We start from the raw sequence: 22041 nt of genomic DNA on the forward strand, positions 1-22041 counted from the left end.
AATGTAGCCTCTTTCACAACCACTGACCATCCCAAAGTACTTCAAAGTGCGTCTCGTGCTCGCTCTGACAGCCAGGTGGTTTTCACTAGGCAACCGACCACAGCAATTCACTTATTCCAGGATAGTCAGTAAGATGTAGATTCTATGACCATCCGAAGCTTCTGGGGGGAGACCAGGGTAAGTGAGAATGGAGAATCAAAGCTGAACCTCTTGCTAGAGTCCAGCCAGCATAGTCATTACCCACACGCGTGCGCACATACACTCAATCATTCTGTTGGGGGATTTGAAAGGTGCAGATATTGGAACAGTCATGGCTGTTGTTTGCTGTTTGATCTCATTTTGTGTTGGGCTTGGAAGGAGGGGATGGAAAATGTTTTAGGCAGTGGAAGCTTATCACCAAGATCACATTCCAGAGCGTGTGTCGACACTAATAAACAGTAATATGACTTGATTTTAAAATAGGTAACTTATTGACTGTGTTACTAATGAAAGGGTAACCTCTTGAATAAAGAAGCACTGAGTGAAATCAGTCTCTTCCCCCCAAGGAGCCACTTCACGTTTACGTTTTCCTGTGCACTTGCTCTTTTCTATCATCATATTGAACCAGGTCCAAAATGGAGCAGGCTTTCCAATTGGCTTTTGAACTTCTGCCCCAGCTGTTTTTCACTTTGGTACTGTAGCTATGTTAGAATTGACAAAATTGTAGTGTGTGTGTTATTTGGATCATATCTAGCACAACTTTTCCACGTACTAAGAAATAGACTCTACTTTTTAGTCTCATTCATGCTCTTCAAACCTACTTTACAGTAATGTGATTTATTTCTGAAGTGTAGCTATTGTAGTAATATAGGGAACAGGGCAGCCAGTTTGCACAACACCGAATCCCATACATAACAATTTAATAACGTCCAGAGTTGATTTTAGTGATGCTAGTTGCAGAACGAACATTGTGCCCTAGGAAGCCAATGATAACCTCTTTGGAGTTGAAGCTATGGGATCTTTCCCACCCACTGGGAGGTCCTCTGTTTCGCGTCACACCTGAAAGATGGCACTTCTGACACTTAGACACTGTTTCGAGTGTTAGCCTGGATTGTGTGCTCAATTCTAGAATGAAGCTTGAAGCCACAACCTGCTGGTCTGAACAAGAGTCAGAGGCGATAGTACCTGCTGGCTGAAATCTTGACTTTTGTCACAGCAGTGTATAAAACACTAGAAGATTTGTGCATCTATCTATATTGTTGCAGTTACTCAAGTATTCAGTTATCTCCTCCTACCCCACACATGTATGAGAAATAATTCTTCACATTATAATATTGGCAAATAATTTGATACAGTTTATTAGTTTTGGCCTTTGTGGAATGGACTTGGGAACATCATGGCATTATGGTGAAGTATATGATGTATGTGATCTCACTTTATCATTGGACTTCAAGACTTGTGCCTGAGAATCGAGCATCTCAACAAGTAATCTTCCCTTCTGATGATATAAAGGGTACAATTTGAATATCTCACCAGTTTATCCTGGAGTTTTCCAAATTCAGGTGCTTCTGGCTAAAGTTATAGGAAAATTTGAGTTTCCCAATTTGGGAGGTAGTGTGTTGGATTTCTGGTGAGATTAAACAATAGGACACAACTAAGATTCCCACAAACTGACATGCCTGCTGGTGACTAGAACATACAGCATTACAGCACAGTACAAGTCCTTCAGCCCTTGATGTTGTGCCACTCTGTGGAACCAATCTGAAGCCCATCAATCCTACACTATTCCATTCTCATCCATATTCCTATCCAAAGACCATTTAAATGCCCGTAAAATTGGTGAGTCCACAACTGTTGCAGGCAGTGCATTCCACGCCCCTACTACTGAGTAAAGAACCTACCTCTATCATCTGTCCTACATCCATCACCCTTCAGTTTGAGGCTATGCCTCCTTTGCTAGCCATCACCATCCTAGAAAAAAGGCATCATTCACTGTCCACCCAATCTAACCCTCTGCTTATCTTGTATGTCTCAATTAAGTCACCTCTCAACCTTCTCTCTAACAAACAGCCTCAAGTCCTTCAACCTTTCCTTGTAAGACCTTCCCTCCATATCAGGCAACATCCTAGTAAATCTCCTCTGAACCCTTTCCGAAGTTTCCACATCCTTCCTATAATGCAGTGACCAGAACTACACACAATACTCCAAATGCAGCCACACTAGAGTTTTGTTACAGCTGCAGCATGACCTCATGTTTCCAAAACTCAAACCCTCTACTAATAAAAGCTAACACACTGTATCCCTTTTTAACAGCCCTATCAGACTGGGTGGCAACTTTGAAGGATCTATGTGCGTGGACAGAGAGATCCCTGCTCATCTACCCTACCAAGAATCTTGCCATTTGCCTAGTACACTGCATTCCTGTTGCTCCTTCCAAAGTGAATCACCTCACACCTTTCTGCATTAAGCTCCATTTGCTACCTCTCAGCCCAGTTCTGCAGCCTGTCTACGTCCCTCTGTAACCTACAACATCCTTCAGCACTATCCACAACTGTACTGACCTTAGTGTCGTCTGCAAATTTACTGACCCATTCTTCTTCACCCTCATCTAGGTCGTTTATAAAAATGACAACTGCAGTGGGCCCAAAACAGATCCTTATGGTACCCCACTAGTAACTGAACTCCAGGATGAGCATTTCCCATCAATTACCACCCTCGTCTTCTTTCAGCTAGCCAATTTCTGATCCGAACCACTGAATTGCCCTCAATCTCTTGCCTCCGTATTTTGTGCAATAACCTTCCATGGGGAACCTTATCAAACACCTTGCTGAAATCCATATACACCACATCCACATCAACATCATTAACATCATTACTGTCATCCACCTGTTTGGTCACCTTCTCAAAGAGCTCAGTAAGGTTTGTGAGGTGGAACCTACCCTTCACAAAACAGTGTTGACTATCTTTAATCAACTTATTCCTCTCTATATGAAAAATTCTATTTTCTTATAACCTTTTTCAACACATTACCCACAACTGAAGTAAGGCTCACTGGTCTATAATTTCACGGTTGTCTCTCCCCTTCTTGAACAAGGGAATAACATTTGCTATATTCTGGTCCTATTCCTGTAGACAATGACAACATACAGATCAAACCCAAAGACTGGCAATCTCCTCCCTATGATTCTATTTGGGATACTAACCATGTTACAGACCGTTTCCAACTGTACCTATTGTATGAATGAAACTTAATCTAGACGTGATATTTCAAAGGACTGTTAAATGTCGGGGCTGAATCTGTCTCAAACTCCTTCAACACTCTTTGTCACTTCTATATTCAGTCAGTCTGACTGACAGTAAGGGGAGCACTGGATCTCTGAGAAGCTGCCTGAGGTGATTCTCCTGACTGGTCTGAAACTCCATTTCCCAGTTTTAGAACTCTGAAACTGATTCAATTGATGTTGACAGCCATTTCACTATACTGTTTATTAGGTTGTTTTTAATGCAACTCGTATTTTGTAAAACATTGAACATGATGCAACTCTTTTCCAAAGAGAGTGTCTTTGGTGAAAGTATAGAATCACATGCGTTGCAACGAGACTGCTGGTTACCAAGGCAACGTGTCCTCAAAGCTATATTTATACATAAAAATTCAAACTGCTAGTGACGGATTTTCTTTCCTCTTCTCCCCCTGCCAATAGTGAACTACTATATATTTTTTTCCCTTTGTATGTTTTACTTTCCTGTATTTTAAGTAAATTAACCAACTAATTACAACCAAATATTCTCTGGATTCATGACCGCGGCTACAGAGCAGTCTAAAATGGGTGCCCAGGTCACCCAGGCTTGACTTAATTTTATTTTGCTCTTCTAATCACAGGATTCCTATAGAAAACAGGTAGTTATTGATGGGGAGACCTGTTTGTTGGATATTCTGGACACAGCAGGTCAAGAGGAGTACAGTGCCATGAGAGACCAATACATGAGGACAGGAGAAGGCTTCCTATGTGTCTTTGCAATCAATAACACCAAATCATTTGAAGACATTCATCAGTACAGGTTAGTGTTGCTGTGGAATATTTTTGTTTAAGGCACTTTTTTCAGACACTCATTGCTCTCCTTGAAGCTGAATTTGAAATTCTGTCTTGCTATTATTCATTCTTGTCTAGAAGATCACTTATTTTGGGGTCATTAACCAAACCTGCCTCTCTTCCATCCTTCCTGTTTCCAGATTGGTTACAAATGTATTGTTCCTGGAAACCGTTCCTGATTCCCTTGATGAACTACCATCTAAGATACCTCTGCCAAATCGATTTATTCCAATTTGATGAAGATTAAAATCCCCTACGATTCTAGGGGTGATTTTCTGTACTTGCAACTATTTATTAATTTGTTCTTTATACTGTTACTATCAAAAATGACTTTTGTGTTCTACCATTTTGTATCTGTACCCAAACCAATTCAATATGTTAATTTTGTTATGATCCCAGATCCTGCCATCAAATTTACGTGGTGATCTTGTCCAGGATTACAAAATTTTAATTGCAATTTGGTTAGGGACTATAACCTTTAAAATAAAGTAGACAAAAGGTAAGTTCCAGGTGAGTTGAGAAAATACCCCAAAATACCCCAAAAAATACCCCAAACAGCAATAAAGTTTATGAATTAGAACAGTAATACAATTTAATCATATCTCTCTTTAATAGAATCTACTATAATATAAAATATTATTTATAGCATCCAGAATTAACATTGTAAACATAGGTAATATACAGTGAATATATCATAGCACATATCGAGTATCAAGGTATATCTCATTTCCAATGGGGTGGGGAGAGGCACTTTTGTTTCATTCACTCTCAGGCTGTGGGCATCACTGGCTAGCCCTGCATCCTGAGTTGCTCTTGAAGGTGTTGCTGAATTGAGCGTTGAACTGTTGCAGACGACTTGGTCTAAGTGCTGTTGGAAAGGTAGTTCCAAGATTTTGATCCAGCAAACTGAAGGAATCTTGGTTACGTTTCCAAGTCAGGACGGTGAGTGGCTGGGGGATGAGCGAATTTACAGGTGGTCAGGCAGCATCTGAGGAGCAAGAAAATCCCTTAATCAGAAATAGAGGCAGGAAGCCTCCAGGGTGGAGAGATGGGGGCTGGGGAGAACGTAGCAGAGTACAGTAGGTGAATGGGGGTGGGGATGGAGGTGATAGGTCAGAGAGGAGGGTGGAGTGGATAGGTGAAAAGGGAGGTTGGCAGGTAGGACAGGTCATAGGGATGGTGCTGAACTGGAAGGTGGGGGGTGGGGGAGAATGAGGAAACTGGTGAAGGCCACGTTGATGCCCCGAAGCAGAAGATGAGGCGTTCTTCTTCCAGGCGTCGGGTGGTGAGGGAGCGCCAGTGGAGGAGGCCCAGGACCTACATGTCCTCGGCAGAGTGGGGGCGGGGTTTGAAATGTTGGGGCATGGGGTGGTGGGGTTGATTGGTGCGGGTGTCCTGGAGGTGTTCCTGCAGTGCTCTGCGAGGAGGCGAGATGTCTCCCCAATGTAAAGGAGACCGCAACGGTTACAATAAATTACATTGGTGGATGTGCAGGTGAAACTTTGGATGTGAAAGGTTCCTTTGGGGCTTTGGATGGAGGTGAGGGAGGAGATGTGGGTGCAGGTTTTGCAATTCTTGCGGTGGCAGGAGAGGGTGCCAGGATGGGAGGATGGGTTGTTGGGAGGGGGGCGTGGACCTAACAGGCAGTCACAGAGGGAATGGTCTTTGCGGAAAGCAGAAAGGGGTGGGGTGGGAAATATGTCTCTGATGGTGGAAATGTCGGTGGATGATATGGTTAATGCAAAGATTGGTAGGGTGGAAAGTGAGGACCAGGGAGATTATTCTTGTTATGGTTGGAGGGGTTGGGTTTGAGGGCGGAGGTGTGGGATGTGGATGAGATGCATTGGAGGGCATCTTCAACCACGTGGGAAGGGAAATTGCGATCTCTAAGGAAGGAGGCCATCTGGTGTGTTCTGGTAGTTATGGTAGATCTGGTGTGATCTTGTTGCATTTGAACATAGACTGCTTCAGTATCTGAGGATTGGTGAATGATGCTGAACACTACAATCATTGGCGAAAATTCCTAATTCTGGTCTTGTAAAGAGAAGGCCACTGAAGCAGCTGATGATGGTTGGACCTAGGATACTACCATGTTCAGGTGGAACTGGTCCTGCGGAGGAATTGAGAATACGGGATGGCATTTTTGCAGGAGGTAGGGTGGGAAGTGGTGTAATCCAGCTAGCTGTGGGAGTCGGTGGGTTTGTAAAAAATGTCAGTGTCAAGTCGGTCGTCATTAATGGAGATGGAGAGGTCCTGAAGAAGGGCTGATGCCTGAAACGTCGATTCTCCTGCTCCTTGTATGCTGCCTGACCTCCTGCGCTTTTCCAGCAACACATTTTTCAGGGGAGGGAGGTGTCAGAGATGGTCCAGGTGAATTTAAGGTCAGGGTGGAATGTCTTGGTGAAGTTGATGAACTGCTCAACCTCTTTGCGGGAGCACGAGGTGGTGCCGATGCAGTCATCAGTGTAGCGGAGTAAGAGGTGGGGAGTGGTGCCGGTGTAACTATGGAAGATGGACTGTTCTACACAGCTGACAAAGAGGCAGGCATAGCTGGGGCCCATACAGGTGCCCATGCGTCAGAAAGTGAATTACTCATCGCAGGATTTCTTGACTCTGACCATCTGTAGCTGCAATATTTATGGTTCAGTTTCTGGTCAATGGTAACTGCCCTCCCTCCACTAAATTCAGTGAAATTAAGACCATTGTATTTTAGGGGTGATGGTGAGATGGTCATTCACAAATTTTGCATTTGTGTGATGCAAATATTACTTGCCACTTTTCAGGTCAAACCTGTTGTCCAGGTCTTGTCATTTGAACATGGAATGCTCCAGTAACTGAGGGGCTGTGAGTGGTGATGTAAATTGTCAGCGAACATCCCACTTCTAATCTTTATGATGGAAGAAAAATCATTGAAGTAGCTGAAGATCAATGGGCCTAAGACATTACCCTGAGGAACTGGGTTAGAATCCTGGAAACCTCTGCAGTGTGGAAAGATGCCATTCAGTCCATCAAGTCTGCACAGTCCTTCTGAAGAGCATCACAACCAGACCCAGCCCCCACCCTATCCACATAACCCTGCATTTCCCATGGCTAATCCATCTAGCCTGCACATCTACAGGGCAATTTAGCATAGTTTTGTGTTGGTGGTGGTGGGAGGGGTCATTGGAGGAGAATGGGAGCATCTGGAGGAGATTCTCACATACACTGGGAGAGTGTCACTCTAGGGTGAACTTGGACCAGAGTCGATGGCGCTATGAGGCAACTTCAGATCATGCCTGCTCCAGAGGTGTGTAATAGCATCTCTTAACCAGGTTCATTAGTAAAAAAAATTATATCCTGAGAATCAAGAGAGGACTGATCTCCAAAACCCACAACCATTTTGCTTTGTGCTATATATGACTTTTTTTTAATTCACCCATTCATGAATGAACATGGGGCATGGACATCAATGGCTGGGTCAGTACTTACTACCCTCCCTGGTTTCCCTCTGAGATGGTGAGGAGCAGCCTTCTTAAACCACTGCAATCTTGAGCTGTGGATTGATCCATAATGTCCTTTAGGGAGGGAATTTCAGGGTTTTGACTCAGGGATAGTGAAGGGATAGTGGTATATTTCCAAGTCAGGATGGTGAGTGACTTGATGGGGAACTTACAACTGGTGGTGTTTCCATGTAACTGCTGCCCTTGTTCTTTTGTGTTGCTAGTGGTCTTGGGTTTGGAAGATTCTGGCTAAAGATTTTTGAATTTCTGCAATGCATCTTGTAGGTGGTAGTAGAAGTAGAAGTCACTGAGCATCTGTAGTGGAGGGTGTGCTAGTTTGAGGATGTGGTGCTAATCAAGCTGTTTTTGTCCTGGACAGTGTTAAGCTACTTGAGTGTTATTGGAGATGCAGGCAAGTTGGGAGTATTCCATCACACTCCTGGCTTGTTTCTTCAATGTTAGGCGTTGGGGAATCAGGAGTTGTGCTAATTGTCTCAGTACTCCTAGCCTCTCACCTGCCCTTGTAGCCACTGTTTATGTGGGGAGTCTAGTTGAGTTTCTGGTCAATAGTTATCCAAGGATGTGGGGGATTCCGTGATAAAGGCATTGAATGTCAAGGGATAGTGATTAGATTTGTCTCTGCTTGGAGATGGTCATAGCTTGGCATTTGTGTGATGTGAATGTTACTTGTCAGCACAAGCCTGGATATTGTTCAGATCTTGTTGCATTTGAACGTAGACTGTTTCAGTATCTGAGGAGTGGTGAATGGTGCTGAACACTACGATCATTGGCGAACATCCCTACTTCTGGTCTTGTAAAGAGGAGGCCATTGAAGCAGCTGAAGATGGTTGGACCTAGGATACTACCATGAGGAACTCCTACAGAGATGTCCTGGAGCAGAGATAACTGACACTAACAGCTACAACTATCTTCCTGCATGTCAGCTATGACTCCAACCACTGGAGGGTTTGCCCCTGCTTCTGGTTTTGCGAAGATTCCTTAGTGCCACACTGTTGAATTCAGCCCTGATGTCAAGAGCCGTCACTTTATCCTCACTCCTGGAATTCAGCTGTTTTGTCCACGTTTGAACCAAGACTGTAATACGGTCAGGAGCTGAGTGGCCCTGGTGGAACCCAAACTGGGCGTCACTGAGTAGGTTATTGCTGAGCAAGTACTGTTTGAGAGCTTTGTTGATGACAACTTCCATCACTTTATTGCTCGAGAGTAGACTGGGGTGGTAATTGGCTGGGTTGAATTTGTCCTGCCTTTTGTATACAGGAAATACCTGGGTAACTGTCCACAATATCAGGTAGATGCAAGTGTAGACACTGTGTACTGGAAGAGCTTGGCTAGGGGAGCAGTTTGTTGCATGTTATCATTGCAAATTATCACTTTGCAGCCTATGTGAAGTCAATGGCCTCTCCAAGTCTCTGGTTTGGAAGGACTGGGTACAAAAAACCTGAACACCTGACAGCAACACTTGGTATAGGTGATCTAACTAAGCAGTGGTTGGGGTTGGGGGGGGGCGGGGTTGGTGGAATCGTTCTGGTATGAAGTATTCTTCTTTTAAAAGTAAGTCTCTTTTTTTTAATTTGAAATTTTTGTTTTGCTTGTCCTTTGCCACCATGCTATTTCCCCACCCACTGACGAAACAGACCATAAAGGTGCGGTGACTTATTGGGATATGGAAAGCACTTCCTCAATGACAGTGGAAACACATGCAGTACTAACTTTCAAAAGGGACTTGCTTAAATGTTTTATGTGAAAATATTCACACAGTGAAGGGGTGGGTGAGGGGAACGAGCCAAGAAGCAGGATTGATTGGAATTCTGTTTGAAAGAGCTGATGCAGACACAATAGGCTGAATGACCACTTCTGTGCTGTAAAGTTTCATGCCTTTTGATCTCAGTCAGCATGTGAACAGTTCTACCATCTGTCAAAGGCATCCTGTATCTTTACAGAGAACAAATTAAAAGGGTGAAGGATTCCGATGATGTTCCAATGGTTCTAGTGGGAAACAAGTGCGACCTGCCTTCCCGATCTGTGGAGACTAGGCAAGCCCAAGACCTGGCCCGGAGTTACGGCATTCCTTACATCGAAACCTCTGCCAAAACCAGACAAGTGGGTACATTCGTATTTGGCATTCATTGTTACATTCGCTCCTCATAGTGGAGAAAGTGTTGTTACTGGGTTTGTCCTGATCCCCATCTAGTCTGTCGATTGTAAAATTGAGTTCAGTTAAAATTCTGCTGTCTGGCTTCTAACTTGTACCTGTATTCCTGATCTACGCTGGCTCCTGCCTAGAACGCCTTGTTTGTTTTTTCTCCTCCTCAAATCAGATACTTGGAACGAATTCTGAGTGGAAGCCCCCTTTTTCTTCTATTTATATAAAAAAATAAAACCAGCAAGTGCTTGGAGAAACTTGGCAAGTCTAGCAGCATGTGTGGAGAAAGAAATGGGGTCAACATTTCAATCCGATTAGACTCAAAATGTTAGCTGCTTCTCTCCACGGATGTTGAAAGACCTGCTGGTTTTTGTCCAGCGCTTAGTGCTGTAGAGTCGTACAACGTGGAAACAGACTTTTCGGTCCAACCAGTCCATGCTGAAAGTAATACCAAACTAAACTAGTCCCACCTGTCTGCTCCTGGCCCAGAATCCCCCAAACCTTTTCTATTCATGTACCTATCCAAATGTGTTAATAAATTTTGTAATTTACCCACATCCTCCACTTCCTCAGGAAGTTCATTCCACATTTGAACCACCTTCTCTGTAAACAAAAAAAAAATTGCCCAAAAAGTTCCAGCCATTCTTTATAATTCAAATCCTCCTTACCTGGCAACATTTTGGTAAATCTCTTCTCTTCTAACCTTCTCCAGCTTGATATCTTTATGATCTGGGCAACCAGACCTGGACACAGTATTCCAGAAGAGGTCTCACTAATGTCCTGTATAACTTCTATACTCAAATACTAAGCAATGAAGGCAAATGTGCTAAACGCCTTTTTAACCACCCTGTCTATATGTGACACAAACTTCAAAGAATTATGTACGTGCTCACCCAGGTCCCAAACACTACTCACGGCTCTACCATTAATTATGTAAGTCCTACCCTTGTTAGTTGTTCCAAAATGCAAACCCTTGCATTTATCCAGATGGAACTCCATCTGCCATTTTTCGCCTATTGACCCATTTGACCAAGATCCCTTTGTAATCTTAGCCGCCTTCATTGTCGACAATGCCACCAATTTGGTGTCATCCACAAACTTACTACCACTGCCTTTATATTTTCATCCAAATCATTTACATAAATGACAAACAAAAAAGGACCCAGAACCCATCCTTGTGTAACATTGGTCACAGGCCTGCAGTCCAAAAAGCTTGTATGTATTTGAAGATTTCCAGAATCCCAGTAGCTTGCTTTCCCTGCTTTTTAAAAGAAGCTTTGTGATCTAGGGAATGCCCAAATGTGGGAAGGGGAGAGAAGGTAATAATGGGAGAGGTACAAGTTTCCCAAAAAGGTGCATTTATGACTACAATGTCCTGGAGCAAAACTTTACTTGTAACCATTGCTCAGATATAGGGAATGCAGCTGCTAATCCTTGGAAAACTACCATGTGGTCTTTTGCATCTGCCAAGGAAGTAGACAACAGAGGAAAGAAGCAGTAGCAAGCAGACACTGTCCAATCTTTTCAAGTAAACACAGTAAAATTAATTTTCTCATTTAACAAAGTAAACTTCCTTATGCAAGAAGATCTCAAGCAGAAAATAAATGTGGCTATTTTGCAGAAAGATTTCAGGAATCTATCTATTATGCATAATGATTTGACCAGAAATTCGAAATATTGTGGCCACAAGAGCAGGTCAAAGGCCGGCAATCCTGCAGTGAGTAACTCACTACCTTGTCTCCCTGAAGCTACACCATCTACAAGGTTTAAGTCCAGAGTGTGTTGGAATACTCCATCTGTTTGGATGAGTGCAGCTCAACACCATCCAGGACACAGAATTGCCCCTGAGCAGCACCTTTTCAAAACTTCTTGTTTCTGTTCTTCCTCCTCCAGTGCACAATGACAGCAGGTACGTAAGATTCCTCCAACTGTATCTTCCAAACTTGTGATCTTTGCTACCTTGGAGCTTCACAGCAGGAGGCAAGATCCCCTCCAAGCTGTGTACCATCTTGACCTGTAAACATATCCTCATTGCTTCACTGGTGCTAGGTCAGAAACCTGGAACTCCCTTTCTAACAGTACTAGAGTGGTCTAGGAAGGCTTTGGCCCATCACCACCTCAAGGGCAATTAGTGATGGGTAAGAGATCCGGCCTTGCCACCGATGCTAACGCTAATTAATGAAAGTAAAAATCAATCCAGCACACATCGTATGATGTAAGAACTGGCTGGATGCTGCTGGGGAAATACCAGGTCCTGAAGCTAAGACATGAGACTTTTCACAAGGTTGGTTCATCCGTCAGCTGGCGTAGGGGAGTGCAGTAGGTGACATGCAGATTTAATACTCAACCTGAAAGTTGAGGGGCCTGGGCAGAGTGAATAAAGAGAAGCGGTGATTACTGGAAATTAGATCAATAACCAAAGGATGCAAGTTTAATATAACTGTCAAAGGAAACTAGGATGATGCCTTTAATGAAAACAGCAAATCCCATGATCTGAAAGGGTGCTTAAAAACTGATTCATCAATAACTTTTTAAAAAAATTGGATAAATTCTTAACCAGGAGAAATTTACAAGTCTACAGGGGAAAAGCAGAGGAATGAACTGAGTTGAACATGCACAATGGGCCAAATGGCATCTTTTGTTGTATCTCTCAAAGATCCTAATGCTCTCCTGTACATGTCTCCATTTCTCCTAACCAGCCTGTCTTTACACTGCAGGGAGTGGAGGATGCTTTTTATACCTTGGTCCGAGAGATCAGCCAACATAAAGTCAGGAAATCAAATCCACCAGATGACAGTGGGCAAGATTGTAACAACTGTAAATGTGTAATATTGTGACCTCAGGTAAGTATGATCCCAAATCCTTCAGGCTTTGCTGCCATGGCTCTGCAGGGCATGATATCTATATTTTCCAATTCATTTTCTTTGCCTTGTTCCACAGTTATTGTATGGGTTTTTGTGGTTTCTATTTTACTAGCATGTTGCCATTCTCTCTGCATTATCCAACAATTTTGAAGATTCATGCTCTTTTTAGCACTCCTTTTCTATCTGCATGCTGCCCCTTAGCATCATTTGAAGACATTTTGAGTACCACATGTTTGCTGATGATGACATCCAGCTCAATCTCACTCCACTACCTCACCTCTTCACTGCTACTGCTTTTCCAGGCTGTTTGACTGCTCTTCAAACTGACTGAGCAGCGGTTTCCCCCAATTAAATATTGGGAAGCTAGCCATGGCTTTCAGTCCTGACCACTACCTCTGTTGAGGAGAAAGTGAGGTCTGCAGATATTGGAGATCAGAGCTGAAAATGTGTTGCTGGAAAAGCGCAGCAGGTCAGGCAGCATCCAAGGAGCAGGAGATTCGACGTTTCGGGCATAAGCCCTTTACCTCTGTTCCCAAACTAGCGTCTCCATTCCCCTCTCTGACAACTATCTGAAATTGAACTGGATTGTTAACAACCATGGTGTTTTAACTGACCCTCACATGAGTTTCTATGCATGCCATTTCAAAGACCACTAACTTTTACCTCTAACATCCTCCAACTCTGCCCCTGCTTCAGCTCAGGTAGTGCTGAAACCCTGCTCCATGCCTTTGCTACCTCCAGACCTGACTTCCAGGGTACCCTCCCACATATTATCCTCTATAAAGGTCAGCTCATCCAAACCTCAGCTCGTCTCACCAAGACCTGTTTGTCCATCACTCTTGTACTCATTGACCTGCTTTCTCATTGACCTCGTTTGGCAACATGCCAGTTTTAATATTCCCATCCTAGTTTCCAAGTTTCTCTGTGGTCTCATTTCTCCCTAACCCTGTAACCTCCATGCCTCTGAGACCTCTGCTCCAATTGTACACTTTTGCACAACCCCCCTTTTTAATCACTCCTCCAACTAGACATTCCATCAGTTTGGGCTCTGATGTCAGGAATTCTCTTCCTAGACCTGTCCCGAGATGTCTCTCTCGCACTCTGCCTTTTTTTTTTGATATGCTTGTTTATCTATAATCTCTCTCCCTTGCTTCCAAGGTCTCAGTCACCTGTCCTAATTATGTGCTCTGTGTCCATTTAGAATCTGTATGTGCCATGCAATGATGCCATGGGAAGATCTGCGAATACGATGCTTTTTGTTGCATAGATGCTGTGTGAGCATTTGATTTGCCCTCAATAGTATCATGCTTCAATGCTGTATCAGTGACCCTGAGTCAAAAGTCATGTCTTCAAGTCTTTCTCCGAGACTTGAGCACATGGTGACAGGTGACACTCTTCACTCTGAGGAACATTACAGTCTTGTATGGTCAGTGCTAATGGAGGGCTGCACTGCCAGATGTTTTGATTTTTGGAAAAATCATTAAACTGAGTGCTATGTGCTCGCGAGTGGATATAATGGATTCTGCAGCACTCTTTAAAATCAGCAGGGTAATTCTACCTGGTGTCCTTATCAATTAAGTTGATTATCTGGCCATTTATCAATATTACACATGGGAGCTGGCTGTGTGTAAATTAACAATGCTGACTATACTTTACCAGAATTACTTCAAGCAATTTGGTGCCTTCTGTGCACTTGGAAATTACTCTTAAGTTCAAGATCCTTCCACTTGTTATTGAACATACCAACAGTCACCACATGATGGAGCTATGGGGCAGCGTTCATGTTAGATGATGCAGAATCAGACAATTCTTACATTCTAGTAGCAGGCCATTCATTCTGGCTATATTGGTTCTTTGTCAGTACAATTTAGTTAGCCCACACCTTGCTCTTTCCCCATTGCCTTTTGAATTCTTTCCTTCAAGCATTTATTCAAAATAATACTCCAAATAATAACCACTCGCATTTTTAAAAATTCACATTGTGGGAGCTTGCTCTGTGCAAATTGTTTGCTAAATTCCCTATTTTGGAACAACGATTGCACTTCACAAAATACTCCATTAGCTTTGATTTGTCCAGAGGTCATGAAAAGTGCAATAAGAATCCATGGCTTAATTCCTCTTGAATCAGCTTCAAGGTTTCTGGCCTTTTTTGCTTATTCCAGGCAGCAGATTCGAGGTCATGAATCACTTTGTACATGCAAGAAGAAAAAAAAACTCTGGTTCTTCGGGCATTTTTGTCTTGAATCTATCCCAACTGGAAACTGACCCTTCTGTCAATAGAAACAACAGGTTTTTTTTCCCCCAGTCTACCCTATCAAAAAGATCAATTTTAATAGTGAATTTTTGGATTTATCGGGCAAAGCAGAGTCTGATCAGAACCTCACCCAGTGTGATATGTTAACAGACCTCACTAACTGGTTAAACCCTGCATAGACTACAACCACAAAAAATCCCTACAGTGTGGAAAGAGGCTATTCAGTCCATCAGTCTGCACCAACCCTCTGAGCATCCTACCCACACAACCCCTCCCAATCCCTGTAACTCCACATTTACTAAGCCAATCCTTCTAACCTCTTTGAGACTGTGGAAGGAAACCCATACAATCGTGGAGAGAACATACAAACTCCACACAGTCTCCAAAGGCTTGAACTGATATAGTGTCCCTGGTGCTGTGAGGCAGCAGTGCTAACCACTGCACCACCATACCTCCCCTCTGTAGGCACCTGTAGCACACCAGTAGTAACAGTCAGCCACAAATTTGTGTATGGGAGCCCACTTCTGCCAAAAGGTCATGTGTTCAAATCTCACCACGGCATTTCTGTAGGTTAGAAGGATAGAACTATGTCTAGTTGTTTGTGAGTTATTGTTGTGTGCAGATAACCTACACAATCCGTGTGCTGAAATAGTGACTGACTACGGCACTTCTGGGGGCCTCCATTTCCAAAAAATTGCAAAAGTAATAGATTTCTACCCTTGTCGTTTCTGAGGAGATGGGAATTTGCCACAAGCAGACTTAAATGTAACTTCAACAATATCCCAAATGTATGAAATTAAAAATTCTTTAAATTGGTTGAGGTGTGCTTTGAATTGACTGAATTGTGACTGTACGTTTAGTTCACAGGAACATTTGATGATTCATTCAATACACTGGTACAAGAAGAGAGGGAACGAGATATGGAGTAGTGAAAGAAGGTGATAGCAAGGAGAGAAATGAGGAAGTATGACCGCTGCTGTATAATAGAATGGTGTGAAGGAGCCTGTTGTGTATGACTCTCATCGGCTGCCATCTACCCTACACAGGTCTCCAGTTGTACAGAGCCATCGATTTTCAAATCACACTAAATTATTCTTACACTAGTTACCCTGTGATTCAGTGTCCCATTTCAACATTGCTGGAAATGTGTTCCTGCCATAAATATTGTATATAAACCACTAACGTGAAGTTACAGGATCTTAAGAATATTGTTTTATACTTCTGAGCTGATCCAATTTCTTTTTTCTATACAAAGAAAAATGCCTGTGATTATTTCAGTGCTGGCAACATGGCTTTCTGTTTTCAAATGGTGACAATGTGAATGAATATCATTTTGTACATAATTGACATTTTGGGTATCTTCATTTGTTGCATTGCTTCATAAAAGGAAGAGGATGCATAATCCCTTCACTGAGATCTTTGCCATGTTTTCGGAGATTGGTCGTATTTTTGGACTGATGGGTTGGGGGGGAGGGTATGTTCAATCAGGTGGTTGATTGCTACTTATTGCGGTGTGTTGGTGGGATTTTTCCTTTTATTTGAAAATGGAACTCACTAATGTAAATCAAGTAGTGCTCTATACAACCCCATTTAGTCAACATCTAGCTTAGAGGCAGCAATTCACTTTGGGCAAAGTGGCTGCACTGATTTTTGAAACACATTTCCCATTCTCAACACCACTTTAGAAACCAGGATCTATTTATAGTTTGGTTTCTCACTCCTAGAGAAAAGTTTTGCTCCTCTATCCCACTCCCCCGCTGATATTATTGAAGCTTCAATAAGTACCTCATGTCATTGATACTGAAAATGTTCAATGTTGGTTTGGGACGAGGGGAGGAGGTGCTCAATAAAGATTCGATCAATCCTGTTGACTCTTCACTACCAGCCTGCAATTGCTTGTTTCACTCTGCAATGCTCAGGACTGCATGAACGAAGGTGATCCCTACATCAGTATTACTTCCGACCAAAGTTGACCAGTTTCACAGAAGGGTCTCACCAGATTAAATGACCCACAAAACTGTACAGTAGCTGCACTATAGTGGCTGTTAAGTCCCCAGTTGTGATTGAAACAGGGTTTCTGGTATCTAATTCTAACATTGGTGTTGTGGTGTAATGGTAGTGTCCATACCTCTGCGTAAGAAGGTCCACGTTATTTGTTCCAGACCATAACATGTCTGAGTAGGTTGGTTAAAGAAAACAAATTCAAACACTAGTGGAATGTGGAGTAAGATATCATTCTTTTTAAATACTTTAGCTCCTACACACTTTGACATTTTATTGCCTCAGTCAAATATTAAAGAGCACTGCTGAGCCCTGATAAGTTTGGAACTGGTGACCGATTATAATCAGAACAAGAATAGGTTATCCTCAAGACATCAGACTAAGGGTGACTTTGTCTTTCTTTGACTCTTTAATGGTCAGAGCTCATCAGTTTGAGGTGGGTTCTTCAGTGAAAACCTGACAATCCTGTCAAATTTGGGCCAGAGTTGTATCATCCTGATTGTGTACATACAATAGTGAACTATTTCTATTTCAAGCTGCAACCTGTGGATCTCTGATTTTGGAGGGAGGGCTCGTGTTGCCAAACATGCTGCCAATTCTCTTATTAGCCCCAGAAAATGTATGATTTGTTAAATTTTGTTCAATAAAAATGATTCGGAAAAAATGCTTTGAACTCTTATTGTAAGGGATTATGCAGAGCACTGAGGGGCTTTGAGTGGCGGGAACTTGGATCTTTGGGGAAATTCAAATGCCCAATGTAATTAAAGGAAATGGGATGGTGGAGGTGAGTTATGGGGTTCCAAACATTTTGGTAGCTTCCCATGGTCAAACAATCAAGACAGTGTCACTCCGTGGCCTAATGCTGATGCCTTTAGGGGTGCCTAGGCCCCAACACACCAGTCTGAGCAATTTCACCCTCTCAGCTCTCAGCCCTGTTTGCTCAGACTTACTATTGGGTCCTGGGGAGGGAGAGCGGAGTTAGTGTTAATGCTGTTAACTGTGTTGCCACATGGGTGGGTAAATTTAACAGCAGCAGTCAGGAAACTTTGAGCAGTTTTGAGATCCTTTTATTCTATCCAGGTCTCAATTTAAAAAGGATTTCAGTAGGTTGGATGTGGAAGATTCCAGAAGAAGGAGAAATACATGCAAAACAGTCACTAATATATAAAATTGCAGGCTCCCTGAACTCAGGAGGAGGCTCTTCTGTCCACTGTATCTATATTGTCACTATGAAAGTTATCCAGGAGATAACTCTGCTCTTTCCCATAGCCTGACAAATTTTCCCCATGCACTATTTATCCAATTCCTCTCAGTGATTTACTAAATCTGCTTCCACCACTTATCTAGGCAATGCAAAGCCCTGGTGATGTTTGACAGTCTCCATCAAATCATCTTTTCTCTCTTGCTTTGAGAGAGAACAATCCCAGTGTCTCCTGTCTCTTGCATTGTTGGAAATGTATTTCAAAAGACTCCAACCATGAGGACTTGTCTGCCACCCCTGCTGTATGTAACCGATTCTGTGTTACCATTTCAAAGAATAACTAAGTGACTTATTCTTGATGTCCTGGCCCATTCCTGATTTCCTGATCCAGTCCCTATGCCCTGATTAAAAATCACAGTGATGTTTAGAAGCTCTGTTCTTAACAGTCCTTGTGGACTCAAAATATTTATTGTTTCTATCTCCACAGATGCTGTCAGATCTGCTGAGTTACTCCAGCATTGTGTTCCAGATTTTCAACATCTACTTTGTTTTTATTTGGCTGGTTATAGGAACTTGCTGTGTCAAAATTAAATGATTTGCTGTGTTTCCTACATTACGACACTGAGTATGTTTAAAGGTACTTTCTTGGCTGTAAGGCTTTTTGGGTACTTCCTATTGCTGCACATGGTGCTACAAAAATGCAAGATAGTCTTCCTCATGACAATATAAAAGGAATTTCTTCATAATATGAGAATGTTGAATTGCTATTGTATGAAGCATTGAGGTGTCCAGAAGACTTTCTGCAATCCAGGAAGGAGGTAGCAGGGTTGGGGAGATGTAATTAGTGTGCAGGGTGGCTTAACACTGGTGTAGGCCATTTGGTTTAAATGACCTGTTTCTCTCCTTAAACTTGGATTAGGACCAGGGCTATTTAGCATTGAGATGAGAAGAAACTTCTTCACTCAATGGGTGATGAACCATTAGAATTCTCTATCCCAGCTGGCTGTGGTGGCTCAGTTGTCGAGCACATTCAAGTCTGATCTGAATGGGCTTCTATGTAGAATAGAACATAGAACAGTACAGCACAGAAAAGGGAACTTCAGCCGACCAGAATTCTTCTAACCATGATGCTGTTCTAAACTAATCCCATGTGCCTCCAGGTGATTGATACTCCTCGATTATTCATGTCTGTCTAAATATCTCTTAATTTCCTAATGTACGTGCTTCTAGCTCTCCCCTGACAGAGTATGTTCCAGGCACCTACCCCCTCTCTGCTCACACATCTCCTTTAAACTTCCTCTTCTCACTTAAAACAATGCACCCCTTCTGTGTGAGATTTAACCCTGGGAAGGTTTTTTAAAATTCCAACTAACCACCCTATGCACGCCTTTTGTACTTTTATATACTTCTGTCAGGTCACCCCTCAACCTCAGATGCTGTAGTGAAAACAATCCAAGTTAGCCCTTATAGCTAATACACTCCTTTCCAATCCAGGAAGATTCTGTAAACCTCTTTTGCACCGTCTCCAAAGCCTTAATATTCTGCCTATAATACGGAGATCAGAACTGCTCAGACTGCTTCAAGTGTGGTCCAACTAAAGTCTTCTACAGCTGCAATGCGACCTGCCAACTTCTATACTCAATGCCCTGACCAATGAAGGCAAGCATGCTGTATGTCTTCTTTACCATCTTATCCACTTGTGTTGCCCTTTTTAGGGATCTATGATCTTGCACCCCAAGATCCTCTGTATATCAATGCTCCCAAGGGTCCTGTTTTTTACAGTAGACTTTCCTCTTGCATTTGACTTCCCAAAATGCAGCATCTCACACTTGGTCAGGTTAAATTCCATATGCCATTTCTCTACCCAATTTTCCAACTGATCTATATCCTGCTGCATCCTTTGACAACCTTCCTCACTATCCACAACTGCACCAATTTTCTGTATCATCTGCAAACTTATGCAGGAAAACCGCATCAGAGATCAGCTATGTTCTCAGTGGACCTGAAGGACTGGATGACCAACTTCTCCTGTTTCTTAAGTTCTTTTGAAATTTTCATGATCGAGAGAAATTGATTCTCAAATCAGAATATTATTGAGGGAAGATAAATAGATTAACGATACAGATCAGCAAAAAGAAAAGAGCTGGGAAACAACATGACAATCTGGACAGGGTGTAGGTTTACCATTTTGGTAGGAGGAATAGAAATAGTGTGTTTCTTAAAATGATGAGAAATTGGGAAGTAATGCTTAAATTACTTGGATGATGTTCAAAGTCATTAAAAGCTAACCTGCTGCTGTAGCAAGCAATTAAGAAGTACCTGATATGATTCCCTTCAATATAAAAGGATTTGAGGTCAGGAGTAAAGGTGCTTGGCTTAATTGTGTAAAACCTAGGTTAGACCATAATGTGGGAGGTTTTGGTCTCCTCACCTAATGGAAGACACGTACTTTCTATTGTGGGGGGTGCAGCAGAGGTTCATCAGACTAATTCTTGCAATGGTGGGACTATATTCTGGAAAGTTTGCATGAATGAAAAGTATTTCAAAATTCTTATGTGTATGACTCGGGTGGATGTAGATGTTTCAAATTAAGGGTCGGGCCATTTAGAACAAGTTGAAGTATTCCTTTGCTCGGAGAGTGGCGAACCTTTGGAACTCTATCTGAAAGGGCTGTAGAAGATCAGTCGTATTCAACTTAGAGATCAAAGAATTTCTTGTAACATCAAAGGACAAAGGGGTGGTGTAAGAATGTGAAATAAAGATAGATTATCAGTCCTATTCCTGTGCTATTTGAGAGTTGTTTTCAACACCTAACCGGGGTAAATTTCTAGTCACCAGCACAGTCTCCTTTCCCAGTGTATACTCCACCACTCCCACACTGGAGTGGTATCGTTAATAAAACAGGCATGATATTTGGAAATTATTAATGACCTGCTGGAGCTCAGAGTTTCACCTTGGATATAATTCTCACCCTGAGACACAGAATCCTAAATCCCTTCTAAATCTTACCCCGCTCATGTTCAATGCCTTACCCTGAGAAATTGTCCTTGGCTATTCACCCTATCCATGCCTGGCACAGTGGCTAGCACTGCTGCCTCTCAGTCCCAGGGACCTGGGTTCAATTCCAGCCTCAGGCAACTGTCTGTATGGAGTTTGTACATTTTCCCAGTGTCTGTGTGCTCCAGTTTCCTCCCACAATCCAAAGTTATTCAGGTTAAGTGGATTGGCCGCGCTAAATTGCCCACAGTGTAGGTAGGTGAATTAGTCATGGGAAGAATAGGGTAGGGATTGATGAGTCTGGGTGGGATGCTCTTTACAGAGTTGTTGTGGACTTGTTGGGCCAAATGGCCTGTTTCCACACTAGAGAGATTCTATGATTTTATAAACCTCTATAAGGTAACCCCATGGTCTCCAATGCTCCAGAGAAAATAAGCTCAGTAAACTGAACATTCAAGTAACTCATCAGCAGTTAGATGGAGACAATTCATTCAAAATGGTCAAAACTATCAAAGGGAGTTCAGATCAAGTTGTGTTGAGCTCTGTTTAGACTGCACCCTGAGCAGTAGATTTACTTCTGAGAAACTGGATGGGCATGTTCCATTAGAAAAGGGGGATATGTGAACAGGCTGGATAAATGTGACCAGGACTAATTGTTCATATGGAGGGTTAATCACACAGCACCATGGGTGTACCTTCACGTAAGCACCATCGTCATTCAAGATGTCTTCTTAAGGGAATTTAGCAACAGCCAATAAATGCCTGTCTTGCCAGTGATACGTATCCTGCTGAATAAATTTTTAAAATACCAGTCTTCAATGCTATTATGGGAAAACTCTTGTCACCTTGTAAAAACAGGTTTAAATAAATAGCCAGTGATCAAGTAAATGGTTTATGTAATATGAGAGAACTAAACATGTCACAGCTGCAAGACATTTCCACATCGTGTTTCTATTCTCACAGTGAATGTTGTTGCAGCCACTCCTGAGAGCTTAGTCCAACCTCTTGATA

The 22041-nt window shown here is 42.5% G+C and overlaps 1 protein-coding gene across 1 annotated transcript in view; it reads left to right on the forward strand.

Annotated features, from left to right (window-relative positions):
* The window catches only part of LOC132824459 (GTPase HRas), a 56292-nt gene extending 39992 nt beyond the window's left edge, over positions 1-16300 (forward strand). The window contains exons 3-6 of the mRNA XM_060838981.1: positions 3860-4038; positions 9511-9670; positions 12431-12556; positions 15692-16300. Coding sequence (XP_060694964.1) covers positions 3860-4038; positions 9511-9670; positions 12431-12550 — 459 coding nt within the window. The 3' untranslated portion in view covers positions 12551-12556; positions 15692-16300. The remainder of the gene's footprint in view (positions 1-3859; positions 4039-9510; positions 9671-12430; positions 12557-15691) is intronic.
* Positions 16301-22041: the final 5741 nt, after the last annotated feature.

Source organism: Hemiscyllium ocellatum, chromosome 18, assembly GCF_020745735.1.
Source record: "Hemiscyllium ocellatum isolate sHemOce1 chromosome 18, sHemOce1.pat.X.cur, whole genome shotgun sequence".
Classification (NCBI taxonomy): domain Eukaryota; kingdom Metazoa; phylum Chordata; class Chondrichthyes; order Orectolobiformes; family Hemiscylliidae; genus Hemiscyllium; species Hemiscyllium ocellatum.